Raw genomic sequence first — 13,601 nt, forward strand, 5'->3', positions numbered from 1 at the left:
AAGCGCTACAAGAGACCTGTGATGGGGCATCCTAACCAAGTTAGTTGGTTAGGATGTGCTTTAATGAGCAACCACAAAAGCTTGTTTGTGTGTTTGTGTGTGTGTGTGTAGGTGTGGGAATTCCATTCCTTTGCAGCAATAGTGAGAGATGTTTAAGATGCTCCACCCTAGTAGCTGTTTGCTGGGATGGGAAGGAATGGTAGACAACTGCTGTTCTTGTGTGTTTATTTGGTAGTAGAAACAGGAGCTGTAGAAGGAAGAAAGCAGGAGGAAATGGTGAAATAGGCCTCCAACCTTTGCTTTTCTTACCATCCCCACAATCCTGAAAAAAGTATGGCTACTTTTGAGTTTTCTTTAAAAGGTAGATAATCTAATCATACATTTCTTTTCCTAATGTGTATTTTGGTCTAATTTTAACTCACAGCCTTAATGAATGTCCTCCAGAGAACAATCTACTGCTGTAGGCAGCTTGATTACTATCCTGTACAAGGACAGGTTTGGCTTATCAAATTATACCTTTCATGTTTAATCATTGTATAAGGTTTGTACTTGAGATTCTCATACAGAACAAGAAAAACGAAAGTAACTCTCTCTCTACACACCCACCCACCCACCCACACATCCGCAAAAGTCTAGATACTGCCCCAACTTTTACCCAAATTGTACTTAAGAAGCAAATTTTAAACCAAGAGGGCTTTTTAACATAGTGTTTAGGCTGTTCCAGATGTTTTAATTCCAGATGTTTTAATTTTGGCTTTTTATTAATTTATAAAATTGATTTTATAAATCAATAAAGTTGATTTATATCAAAAGAGAACAGCCGTTAATTCTGTCTTCCTTGCTTACCATAAAATGACTATGGTAGGAATACCACTGACTGCAACTCCCAATAGTGTTCCTGAAGAGAGACGTATTTTTACTTCAACTGTGTCTTTGATCTCTAGTGACTTTTCCTAGCAAAACAGTGTTAAGATTCAACTATCCTATTGCTTAATCCATTAAAACAGCCATCTTCAGGAGGGGTGTCTGAAGCACACTAAGAGTCTCTCAAAATGAAATGTGCACCTGACATCACAATGCAAGCTTGATGAATTGAACATGTTGCAATGCAAAATACAAAAAGGTCAGAGTTTGTGTTATGACATTTCAACATACAGTTCATCATCTGTGTTCCAATCCATGTCTTTGGCTGACCATGCTTCAGGCATACCAAAACCCTTAAAGGTGGGGAAAGGCAGGACTGGAAATGCTGAGAAAATAATTAATGTAAGAACTTCCAGGAAAACACAGGGAGACATTGGGCCGAAGGAGCATGTTCCAATTGTTCTCCATGCAAACAAATATTTAATATCTGTGTTGGACTAATCTGATAGCAATATGCTTCTTCTGGAGGAAGAGTGATATAAAACTAAAATGAATACAGAAGGAAAGGCTAGTATTTGTAGGACTGTAGGGAGGGTAGGTCTGTCTTTTTTTTCCTTCCTATTTCTTTGTGAATGGTTTTCTCCTTTGTACTCCATGATTGCACATATTGTTGACTTGCAATCACATGTCCCAGGGTGTAGCGCCTTGAAGTTACTTTATATTGTTTATTACTACCACTTTGTGGATTAAAACATTGGTCGTAGCGAGAATTCTTTCATTAGATGGGTAAGATATAAACTAACTCTTGACTTCTGCAAGATAGAACACAAAAGTCAAAACGTGTGCATGTTAATTCTTTAATAAAGTATGCCAGACATTCTTAGAGAAGATACAAACTTTCACAGCTAAAAATGAACATCCAATCACTAAATGATCATTCTTCAGCAGTGTGAGATGACATGCAAAAGATGAAATCATATTTTAAAGATGCAAGAAACTCAGATGAGCTTTTAACAGGTTGAAAAATGTTTTAGAGCATCACATATTAATACTAATCAACCCTTTATACCCAATACTCTTTCCTGTTAGCTTACTGTTAACAATGGCTGAGATGAGCAGATTGCATTTAAAAGAAAAAACAAATTGGTACTCTAATTTGGGAACCTTAGTAAACCTGATAGAAAGCAATATATTATTATGGTCTAATCTTTTTTTGGAATTGACAGTTCCAGTATCATGAAAAAAGAAGTTTGGTATATGATTTAGTTTTACCACAACATAGCATTACTATATTTGACTTATCCAATTCATCTTTCTCTGGTAGCAAAGTGCTGTTTATTATATGAAACCATAGACACCTACAACATTGAGGAAGTAAATACATACAAATTATAGCAAACATGTTAAAGCAAAAACCGCTCTGACAAAAATAATTTGACCCATGAAATCAGTAAATAGGAGTCAAACATTTTAAAAAACCAAACTTTCACACAACATGGTGTGAAAGGTGATCTCTTCCTCCCTCCAAACACGGTGAAAGGTGATCTATTATTTTCCTATTTATTCTGCTTCATTTCCCACTGTTAAATAACCATTTGCTTTAAATGGCACGTTTCAGTGTATGGTATCAAGGGAAAGAAAAAATCAGGGCAGAAAGGAGTAAGGTTAGCCATGTTTAAAGGATCAAAATTAATCACCAGTCATGTAATCCTCTTTTATCATCTTCACAAAATTCAAGGAAATTAAATAAATCTGCACACAGACCACAGGGCTGAATCCTGAGATGCTTTGTTTTGTGAAAGTTTAAATAAAAAAAGAGTATTAGGTTTAAGCTTGCATAACCAGAGCATGTTTAGGTTTTTCATTTGGATCAACAGCCATGTGATAACTTTATTCATTAACTCCACCAACTGAAGGTCTTTATAGAAACTCTCAGTACTATGTCTAATTTTAAAAGGCACAGATAGCATCTTAACTCATTCAAGTTATCTGAATATGTAATTATGCAACTGCCACATATAATAGCAGTTATTTGACAATTTTAGTCTTCTGCCCAAGAAATCCATAGATGCAAAATTGGCTAAAGGACAATGCATTATAAACCTAAGTGAATTTGGAGAGGACCAAATAAATTCTAGGACAGTCAACTCACTTAAATTTATCACATTAAATTCAGAACAAGTTCAGAAAGTGGTGGATTTTTCAATGCTCCAAATCCCATCTGTACAATCTGCAAAGTTTCTGGCAGAATAGTCAAAGAAGAGCTATACAGTATGTTGTGTAACTAAATTCTCTGTACTTTGTAATCAGATTACAATTTGGGTTATCATGATTCACACAACAAAGTCATAGAGAGAAGAATTGCTCATGGAAATTGTAATGACAGTTGTTATACATCACTGTTCACATTCTTATGCCCTATCACTCATCATGATTATGGTTACCATACTGAGTGTCCAATAAAAATAAAGCATACCAGGAGCATTTTGCCTGTGAATAAAGCTCTGAGAATATCATTTACCGAGAGAGAAAAAGAATGGGCACATTAATACTAGACACTTTTGTCATCATTAGTTCCAATGGTTCAAGAGATAATGATACCCAACCTTTTCAGTAAAGCCATCTTTTTAATGGGTTATATATATTGTGGCTAAGGGAGCTTTGTTTCCAGAACTGTTAATAACCTGTCAGAGTGCTAATTAGTCTTTGGAGGTTAAATCACTGCATCAGTGCCTCTCTTCTTAACTAGATCTAAAGAAAGCTTGTATTACAGTCTGTTTGCTGGAATACCAAAGTGCATATTGGTTTCGAGACCCATTTCCCTGGGTAGTTAAATTGCATTCGACTTGCAAGCCAGGAGAGTCTTTTAAATGCCATCTGTTTGGAACTAATGCCACAGATTAGGAAGAAAGATCAGCACCAGGTCAGTGATTTTGGCCAATTAATCTCAGTACACCATTTTCCCCCCTCTCCGGGTCAATATAATTGGCAAGTGAATCTAGTACAATGCCATGGAATCACTTCAGCACTGGCTGCCTGAGAAAGGGGACCCAACTGGAAATCAGAGTGCCTCAATAAAGTCCAGACTTTGGGCTGTTTCATAAAGTTAGTATTTAGTTGTTCTTAAACTACTATTGCGGGGTGAGACCTTGGCTATAAAGGAACCATAATGAAACTCTTCCTTGCATTATTTACTACAAATTAATTTTGGACACTGACCCTATGAATATTGTTTTGCTTTCTCCTATTGTCATGACAACAGAATGAACTACTTCCAGAAATATTTTAGCCCTCTATAGAGCTGTCAGAGAAATTTGTCCTTGAGTGACTCACAATCATCATGGGGATTCAAAACACTAGGAATGTTGCTGTGCTTAGTACAAGAAGGTAGATCCTGTATTTTTAAATTAAATTAACATTTAAAATAACTCTTTCCACATGGTTAAAGAATACTGCAGCATTAGATTCTCAATGAAGTTTGTTCCAAGGCAAGAGAGGATGGTAGAAGTCTTGAAATAACTGTAAAAATACAACCCAGATGGTAGTTCAGGACTAGTGGAGCTATAAGCCTGAAGGTTTAAAGGCATCTAATTTGTACTTAATTTGTATTACCTTATAAGAATGTATATTTGTATGAACAGTAGCTAATGGTTCTGTACCACCTGTAAAATCATCATGGTTGTTTTTCTTCCTCTTCAGGAAACAATTCAGGAAGCAGTCAGCACCAGACAGGTAGTGGGATATAACTCAAATCTTTTATTTCTCTTATCTGATGATAGGAGAAGTATCTCACACTCCTCATAGACTAAATGATCCATCAGGTTATGAAATTATTTCTATATTCATTTGTTTCCCTCATCTCTGGGCAGGTACTTTCCAATAAACCCATGAGATTATACAATGCATCTTATTATATATGATGAGGGAGTATAAACTTAGTAATTCAATGTTTCAAAAACCTGCTAACAAGAGTAAACCTACAATTATTTTCACTCATGTATTACATCTTGATATTACATGTGCATATTTTAAAGGCAATCATTACATGTTTGCTGTTTTTAGTTTCTGGTTAACATGGGTTGCCTTGATAGTATCTGTGCACTGACTAAACGTTTAGCCTTATAAACCTGGAATCCCATCAGACCAAGTCTTGAGGCACAGCAGATGCTAACCTCTTGAATGGCTTCCTTACATTTCAAGAGGGCTAACAATTGTAAAATCAGAATCCTTGCTGTTGTTGCTGCTGTTATCATCAGGGCTAGAACTAAGGTTACTTGAAGAGGCAGACATAGATCCCATTAGTGGATCAGTGAAGGCTAAAGAAGTGTGACATGGGGCTTCACTCTTTATGTTCACATCCTGGGAGGCTGGCAAAGTCTGTACTTGGCCAGAAGCAGAGACCACATTTTCTTCCTCTTTTGAAACCAGGATATAATCATCACTGTGCCTTTTGACAGGACTTCCACGTGGGTGATCAGTGGCCTGTGAAATAGAAAAAATAGTTAAATGATAAGCCTTAAGCAGCCATTTCTTTAGTTCACAGCTGGAGCAGCTATGATCATAGCTGGCACGTACCTCTACAGCTGTGGTTGCTGATGCCTCCACCACTGCTCCCGCATAAAGGTACATGCCAACAAAGGTACATATAAAGGGGGTCCTAGATGGAAACTCTTTAAGCAGCGCTTCTCCTATAGATCATAAAGGATGAGTTGGTTTATCAAGCGGAGATGTTCCTTTTCTTAATAGAAACATACATAGAACTTTGAAAATTTCCTAAGCTGGGTTGGTGGCTTCCCAACTCCCAAGTATTTCTGCATTCTTTATGTACAATTGAGTGGAGTTTGTCTCCCCATATGGTGAATATCTTTATTCATGGAAAATGTTACATGTGAAGTGGTTTTCAGTGATTCAAAACATGAAAAAACATTGAGTTTAATTATAAGTACTGAATTGCGAAGAATATATTCTGAAATAACTTAAATACTGAGGTTTAAAATGTGAAACCCTAATTGATATACAATTATTTTCTCAATTTCACACACAAAGGTTTCTATAGCATCTTTTGCAATCATAGCCTTTTCTGATGCTGATGTTTCCAGAATATATCCCTATTCTTTTCTCTGTCAGTTTTGGTTTAGAAAATCTTATAGTGACATAAAGCATGTTTTCTTCCATCTGCTCCTGCTCCTGAATAAATGGAAAATGACAGAATTATACTTCCAGGAGCTTTGAAAATTAACAACCTTAAACCTAGTGCCATATGGTTCTTCAGAACACTCTTCCTGATGAATCTCTGGTAAGGGAATAAAACTCAATAATATCAAATACAGTCAACCAAGCAATACCCCAAACAATATGCTTTAAACAGGGCAGCAGGCTTCATGAGTGTATGCCTCCTATATAAAGTAATTGCATTTCTAACACAGTATGAGGAAAAAAACCCTTCAGCAATAAATATCATATATATATGGCGGAGGGACAGAAGGAAAATAAAACAAATTCCTGCTAATTTGGTTAACTGCTGGATAGCTGGAACAAGAATTCAAAGGCTAAGGTTGTATTACTGTTGAAGATGAAAGATGGTGAAGCTGGTTAAAATCATTTACTCTGTTTTTCCTGTCTTTATTTTGCATGTCCATTCTCACTGCATCCTAAAATCTATCTAACATTCTCCGCAAATCGTTCAACCTGAACACACCTTTATCATCACTATAAGCATTCTGTACAAATGGAATGTGTTAAGCGATGAAAACAACATTATACATCTTTGTCCTAATCCCTACTCAGTGAATAACCATTCACTACTCAGTGAATAACCATTCACTGAGCATTTCTTTCATGTATCCTTTTCATTCATAATTAAACCTACGTACACATATTTATCAACTTTATTCCACAAGATCAAACCATTTATTCAGATCCAATACATACTTCCCGGGCCCGTAGTTTCAGAGACACACAATATATTCATTTTCTATTTTTTCATTTGTTAATTCACATATTACATATCACCCTGCAGGCCAACATGTTGTCCACACTGCATCCCACCAACTCAGAAATGCAGTATACGGAGACATACTTGGGATGCCTAATCACAGTTCAATACAGACTGAAAGAAGACCATTATCTCTGAAGATTATCTGAGTTTGTAATATTACATAAAACCTGAGGTTAGCAGGTAAGCTTTTCCATTTTTGCAATTTGCCAAACTTTTTCAAACCACTCTTCTAAGTTTAGCTCAATATCTAGCAATAACCATTTGAACAGCTCTATGTAGGTAGATTATAAGTGGTTGGTTTGTTTTAAGTTCTTATTTGCTTGGTCATAAATTTGTAGCATTGGCAGCTGTGGTGGTTTTGCACTTGATAATTAGTAATACTGAAATACCTTACCCCACCACATTTCACAAAATCACCACATATATGTTATTTATTTTAGCTTTGGAAATATTGAACAGAGATTTAAGACAAGATGAGAGAATTGCTGGAGTGAAGATTAACAGAGAAACATATAAATTATGGGTGTTTGCTGATTAGGTAAAGGTAAAGGTTTCCCTTGACGTAAAGTCCAGTCGTGTCCGACTCTAGGGGGCGGTGCTCATCTCCGTTTCTAAGCCTTAGAGCCGGCGTTGTCTGGAGACACTTCCGGGTCATGTGGCCAGCATGACGACACGGAACGCCGTTACCTTCCCACCGAAGCGGTACCTATTGATCTACTCACATTTGCATGTTTTCGAACTGCTAGGTGAGCAGGAGCTGGGACTAGCAACGGGAGCTCACCCCGCCACGCGGTTTCGAACCGCCGACCTTCCGATCGGCAGCTCAGCGGTTTAACCCGCAGCGCCACCGCGTCCCGCGTTTGCTAATTACCTAGTAATAATTTTGGAAGACCCTCTGGAAGGAATAGAAATATTAATGGAAACACTAAAGGATTTTGGGGTGTTAGCTGGTTTTAAAATTAATAAAGACGAAGTTGTTAACAAAGAATATGAAAATGGAAAAACAAATGGAATTGATGGAAAAGGCTGGTTTTAAGATTGAGAAGGAAGTGAAATACTTGGGTATCATTATGACTAACATGAATTATACCACAATAATTATGTTAAGATATGGAATGAAATTAAGAATGACATATTAAGATGGCAGAAATTACAATTGTCATTGTAGGGGAGAATTTTTGTGATAAAAATGAATGTTTTGCCAAGAATGATGTTTTTGTTTCAAACAATGCCTGTTATGACAACTGATGTACCATTTAAACAATGGCAGAAAGATATATCTAAGTTTGTATGGCAAGGGAAAAAACCAAGATTAAATATAAAATACTTCAGGATGTAAAGGAACAAGGAGGATTGAGACTGCCTGATATGAAATTGTATTTTGCAGCCTGCTGCTTAGGTCTGGATGGAAGAGTGGGTTTGCTGAGAAATAAGAGAGTTTCAGAATTAGAAGGGCACGACCTGAGGTTCAGATGGCATGGTTTTCTATGGTACAATAACGTTAAGGTTAATATAGATTTGAAGAATCATTAGAGGTGCCATGATGAGAATATGGAACAGATATAAACCCAGATTGTCCCTGAAAATGCCTTTATGGGTCTCAGCACAAGAAGCATTTTACAGGAAAGAAACCCTAGGTAAAAAAGATGGTTAATTTATCAAGAGTTGTTAGAACAGGAACATGGAGAATATAAGATGAAATCAAAAGAGCAATTGGCTGTCGTGGGATTTAGGTTTTCAATGGTTTTCGTACGCACAGTTAAGATAAATATTTGAAGTAGATAATAGGACATTTGTAACTGAGCAGTAGAAGGCAGAATTTGAAGTTGAACTATGTACAAATGATGAACTTGTAATTGCTAAAATGTATAAACTCTTATTAAAATTTGAAATGGAAGAACAAGTGAAAGGTGTATAATAAAACAGGCTAAGAATTTTGGACACAATATACTGATGGAACAGTGGAAAAATATGTGGTTTAAAGGACTGAAATTTACATTATGTTATAACTAAAAGAGAATTTTTATAAAATGATGTACCATTGGTATATGACTCCAGAAAAATTGTTTAGAATGTATAAAAGTACTTCAAATTTATGTTGGAAATGTGGACAACATGAAGGGTCATTTTATCATGCACTATATGCACAAACATGGAAAGATTCTGAAATACTCACAACAGAGGAATGGTTGGTGAAGATGACATAACTAGCAGAGATGGCAAAGTTAACTTGTTTGATTAGAGAAGGATCAACAACTACATTTATCAGTGAATGAAAACAAACCCCTTATGGACTTTTTGCTGAAAAAAGAGAAAAATAAACTTGTGAGTTATGGATCTGAAATTAGAAAGAGTAGATTATGGAAAGAAGGAAATTATGATGTAACTTTAGAGAGAGAGGGTAAAATATAAATGCATTTATAACTGCTGTCAAAAAGACTGAAAGTCCGTCCTTCCTTCCATTTCCATTTCCTTACTTATTTACAATTCTTTGTCATTTTCTTTGTTTCACAATTCTTATTTTCTTTGTTTCTTTTCTAATATTTTGTTTTTATCTTGTTAAAATTTCTTCAATAAAATTATATTAAAAAAACAAAACAAAATCACCACATATATGTAAGCACGCTTATTTTAACAGCTCCTTCAAAAAAAGTGAAATATATGCATTTGGCATATTATAGCACTTCTAAAATTGTTTCTTTCAACTTTAAGGAGACAGATTGAAATGGCCCAAGTCTTCATTTCTATTTTAGATTGGCAGTTCAGCTTGGCAGTTTGTTGTATTTATTTCAATTACAGTCCTGAAAACTATAAAAATTCTGCATTTTCCAATAAGGTCACTGTATTTGACCCTTTGTTTTTTGTCTGGATGTAACAGATGAAAAAAAAAATAATTGGGACCAATGGGAAACAGGAGGAAGAAACTGCAATTTAATCACAAAACTAAAAAATAAAACTAAAAATTTAAATAAAAATAAATCTTTAACAGTAAAGAAATTGTAAATGACATGGATCAGATTATTGTTTAAAGTGGTGATTATCCTTTTGTAAACCTAAGAGAAGCCAACCATTCTCTTACTACCCCTGTCTCCCATAATGAAAAAAAGATTCACAAAGATAAAACTAACAATTCAGCACCTCAAGCTTCAGTTAATTTGTAGGTGTCATGAGTGCCGTTGAGCTGAAGTCATCAGCGCAATGGCACACATGACAATAGCAAGGAAACAGGGGAAGGGGCTCAAGATAAGTAGCCATCAACTCACAACGACTAAAGGTCAAGAAACAATAGCTAAACGGATCACGGAGCACACCCAAGCCATTAGCGCTAATACAACGGAGATCGCCCAGCTGACAGCAATCACCGGAGGATTAGAGAAACCGATGATGGGCGATCCCGGAACGCCAGCGGGGCCTCGCAACCCCTCACCCACCGGCAGGTCAACGTGTTGGACAAAGGGGGGTGACGTGACCGCGAGTGAGGGGGCGCTGACCGGCGCGGGGTATTTAAACCCCGCACCGGCGCGCTCCTGTCACTCTCAGCTTTTTTCCCGATGCTGTACCTGCGCTGTGAATAAACCAGAGCCTGTTCCACCGAACCAGTGTCTGAGCATTATTCAGAGGTAGGCAGCGCATGACAGTAGGTCTGAATCAAATGCTTTCTGCTTGGCCTCAACCATGGCTTTTTCTAATCCCAGTATAAGCAGAACATAGATTGAGAATTCATAGTAAGCCAAATCAGAAGCTATTTTTCTTCTTAGGGGAAATGAAATTAGACATGATAAGCTGGGCTAAGAACTCCCTCCCTGCCCCTCAACCTGTTTCAGCCAGTATTTCAACGGGCACAGTCTCATTCTGGTCTCTACCAAGGGACAGCCAAGATGTAGCTGTAGAAATGTACTTGTCCCTGGGAGAAGGTATGCAGCATGGCTCTTGGGAATTTGCACTTAATTGATTCTAGCACAAAGCTGTGGCCAATACAGAAGAGAATACTTGGAGAATACAACCACAAACCAGTTTCCATTTTCCCATGTGCTGATGAGGCAGTCATTTTATCTGTGCCCAAGCTGGTTTGCAGCAATCTGCTGGTGCATTAGCATCATATTGTCATATTGATGAAAAGTTAGAAATCAATTATCCCAGAACAAAGGTGATTATATTCTCTAGAATAGAATTATTTTATATATAAGCTCAAAAGGTCCTTATTTTATTTTCCTAATCTTTTCCTTCTTTCTTCTTCCATAAAGCAAAAGCATTATTACCATGAATGTATGCCTTAAAAGCATCCCAAACAACCATGAAACTTGTGCAATGTCTATTTATATGAAGACATTCTTAAAAGTCTTATTTCACATTTTTTTTACAAAATGTGAAACTTTTAATAATAATGGATTTAAATACCAATCTTAAAAACTAGGACACCTGTTTCTTACAGTTATTGGAAATGCTACTGGAGCATGATAGAATATTGCAACAGAATCTATACCACAATAGGCATTTAATCAAGTAAAGATAAGAGATTAAAAATGAACAAGTCAAGAATAATTTTGGTGTAGTTTTAGAAAAAAAAAAGTAGTATATATAATCAACAATCGCCATATACCCAACCCTAGCAAGTAAGTTTGTATGGGAATTACATACAGTTGGAACCATTTTATGATATATCCCTTTCCTACAAAGGAAACTAAATTTTTTTTTAAAAAAAGGTTTTTTAAAAAAAAAACTACAAGGACATTCAGGGTAGACATTCTGAGAATAAAGTACAGGAACTCTGCTTCTCCCATCCAAGCCAAAATGTCTAAAAAAATATGAGAAGTATTTCTGCTATTCTTAGCTGCTTCATCTCAAAGCAGTTTTCCCTTGAATGTTAAAGATTGCTGCTTTCTCTGTCTTCTTGCATTGGTTCTGTAATTCGTCACCACACAGCAGCAACTTAAAGAAAAGTAACATGAATTTTCTGCTTACCACTTAAGTATTTAAACAGTCAAAGGTTCACTGAAAACACACATTTAACTACTAAAATCAAGAACTGCAGCCTTTCATGGTTCCTGCTTCTTCTACTTCTTCAGCTAAGTGTTCCTACTAATTAGTAGCAAGTCAAGCACAGCTGATCCTCTTGAACTTTCCTCCATCCTCTGAAGGAGAAAACTGTCAGCAAGATAAATCAGGAATTTCCTGTAGGATCATACTTGGCAGTTAGACTTCCAGCAGGTGCTGGATTAATTCAAGTCTCCCCGTCACTGCCAACTTCATGCCTCTTTGAAAGATCTGCAATTGAGGTTATCATGCTCATCTCCTTGTTTGGGATGGTGACAGCAGACACCAACAGCAGTCTTGCTTCTATTTGTTTGTCCATTTATTTTAATCTAGGTTCTCTTTACAGCATTGCCAAGTTCAGTTCTTTAGAATTCCTGAGTAGAAATTAATTACCACATATTACAACATCTCTCTTTTTCTTTTGCCTGTGTTCCTTTGGAACAAATTGTTTTCTTTAATGGCTATATTCCAGTAGAAGCTGTCCCACAGGTCTCCATTATAACTGTTAAATTGTATTTATCTTTCTGTGCTAATAGCTCTAACTTTTTGTTTATTTTCCATACCCTGGGCATTAGTGTGTATAGACAGTGAAGGCCTATTTATGGGCTAATGCTCTTTCTGATTTTTTTATTGACTCATTTAGAGGTCCCTTTCAGCAATACTTTCATTTCCTGTAGTGTACTAGTATTTATCTGAATCCTTGCTTCAGTTTACTTCAGGTCCTTACTTCAGAGTTACTCCAGATCAAGCCTGCTGTGCTTTGGCAAAACACATTTTTACCTGTTTGCATTTAGTGCAACTTTTTTTCATTCCAATGGTCCATCATCTCATCATCATCTAACTCAGACCATGATCCCAGAAATACTTTTTTCCCCATCAACACTGTTCAAGCAACCACTTAATGGCTTTCAATATTCTTTCCCTTTCCTGTCCTATCCTATGGACTGGAAAGATGGATACGAATATACCTTTTGTGTTCTTGTAAGGTACTGTTGCACCTTCCCTGCCCTATAGAGATCCACTGTCGTGGCTCCTATTCAGTTAAGTAGCTACACTGTAAATTTTTAGACAACATGGAATACAGAATAAAGTGCATAGCCTGAAACCATAGTTCAGTGAGTCCTTTGAATTTTATATAGATAGGATTTCTCAGTCAAGTTGCTTTGCAAAACTGTATGGAGACCAAGATCATTATAACTGTCTAAGTGTATAAATGTTGAATGCATGTTAAATGTATAACTACTCACAGGAACAAGATGACAAAGGATTCTGATCTCGAAAATTGTCGGAACTTAGGTCTAAGTTAGTTCTGTTGGGAAGGTGAACTCCATGAAGGGAGACAAGATTTTGCTGATATACAGAAAGTGGAAGTGGGTAGCAGACTGATACATGTGAAAGGTTATATCTTCTCCCTGCCCCTTCCAGTACACACGTTTTTGTTGGAGATGACAATTTCTTTCTGAAAGTTTTTCAGCCGATGAGCTGACATGGCAGAAACTATTGGTATATATTTGCTGTGAAGAACTGATCATATTTGAAGATGGTTACATACATCTTTTGATATCTGCTGGAGCTTATCAGAAACATTAAAAAAAAAAGAAACCACAATTGGAAAAACTAAGCTTGAACATGGGAAGATACAGGCACAAATTCAAAATTAGTAATTTTTCTGAAGGTTGGACATTTCTAATCTCCAAAACATGGT

The 13,601-nt window shown here is 36.4% G+C and overlaps 1 protein-coding gene across 4 annotated transcripts in view; it reads right to left on the minus strand.

Moving 5' to 3' along the window:
• Positions 1–2,499: 2,499 nt before the first annotated feature.
• The window catches only part of TBC1D5 (TBC1 domain family member 5), a 273,988-nt gene continuing 262,886 nt past the window's right edge, over positions 2,500–13,601 (minus strand). For 2 of the 4 annotated variants that reach the window (XM_063303859.1, XM_063303858.1), the window contains one exon: positions 2,500–5,346. In XM_063303859.1, the coding sequence (XP_063159929.1) occupies positions 5,053–5,346 (294 nt within the window). In that variant the 3' untranslated portion in view covers positions 2,500–5,052. The other 2 variants (XM_063303861.1, XM_063303860.1) reach the window with 2 other exon arrangements.

The sequence above is a fragment of the Candoia aspera genome, chromosome 4 (genome assembly GCF_035149785.1).
Source record: "Candoia aspera isolate rCanAsp1 chromosome 4, rCanAsp1.hap2, whole genome shotgun sequence".
Classification (NCBI taxonomy): domain Eukaryota; kingdom Metazoa; phylum Chordata; class Lepidosauria; order Squamata; family Boidae; genus Candoia; species Candoia aspera.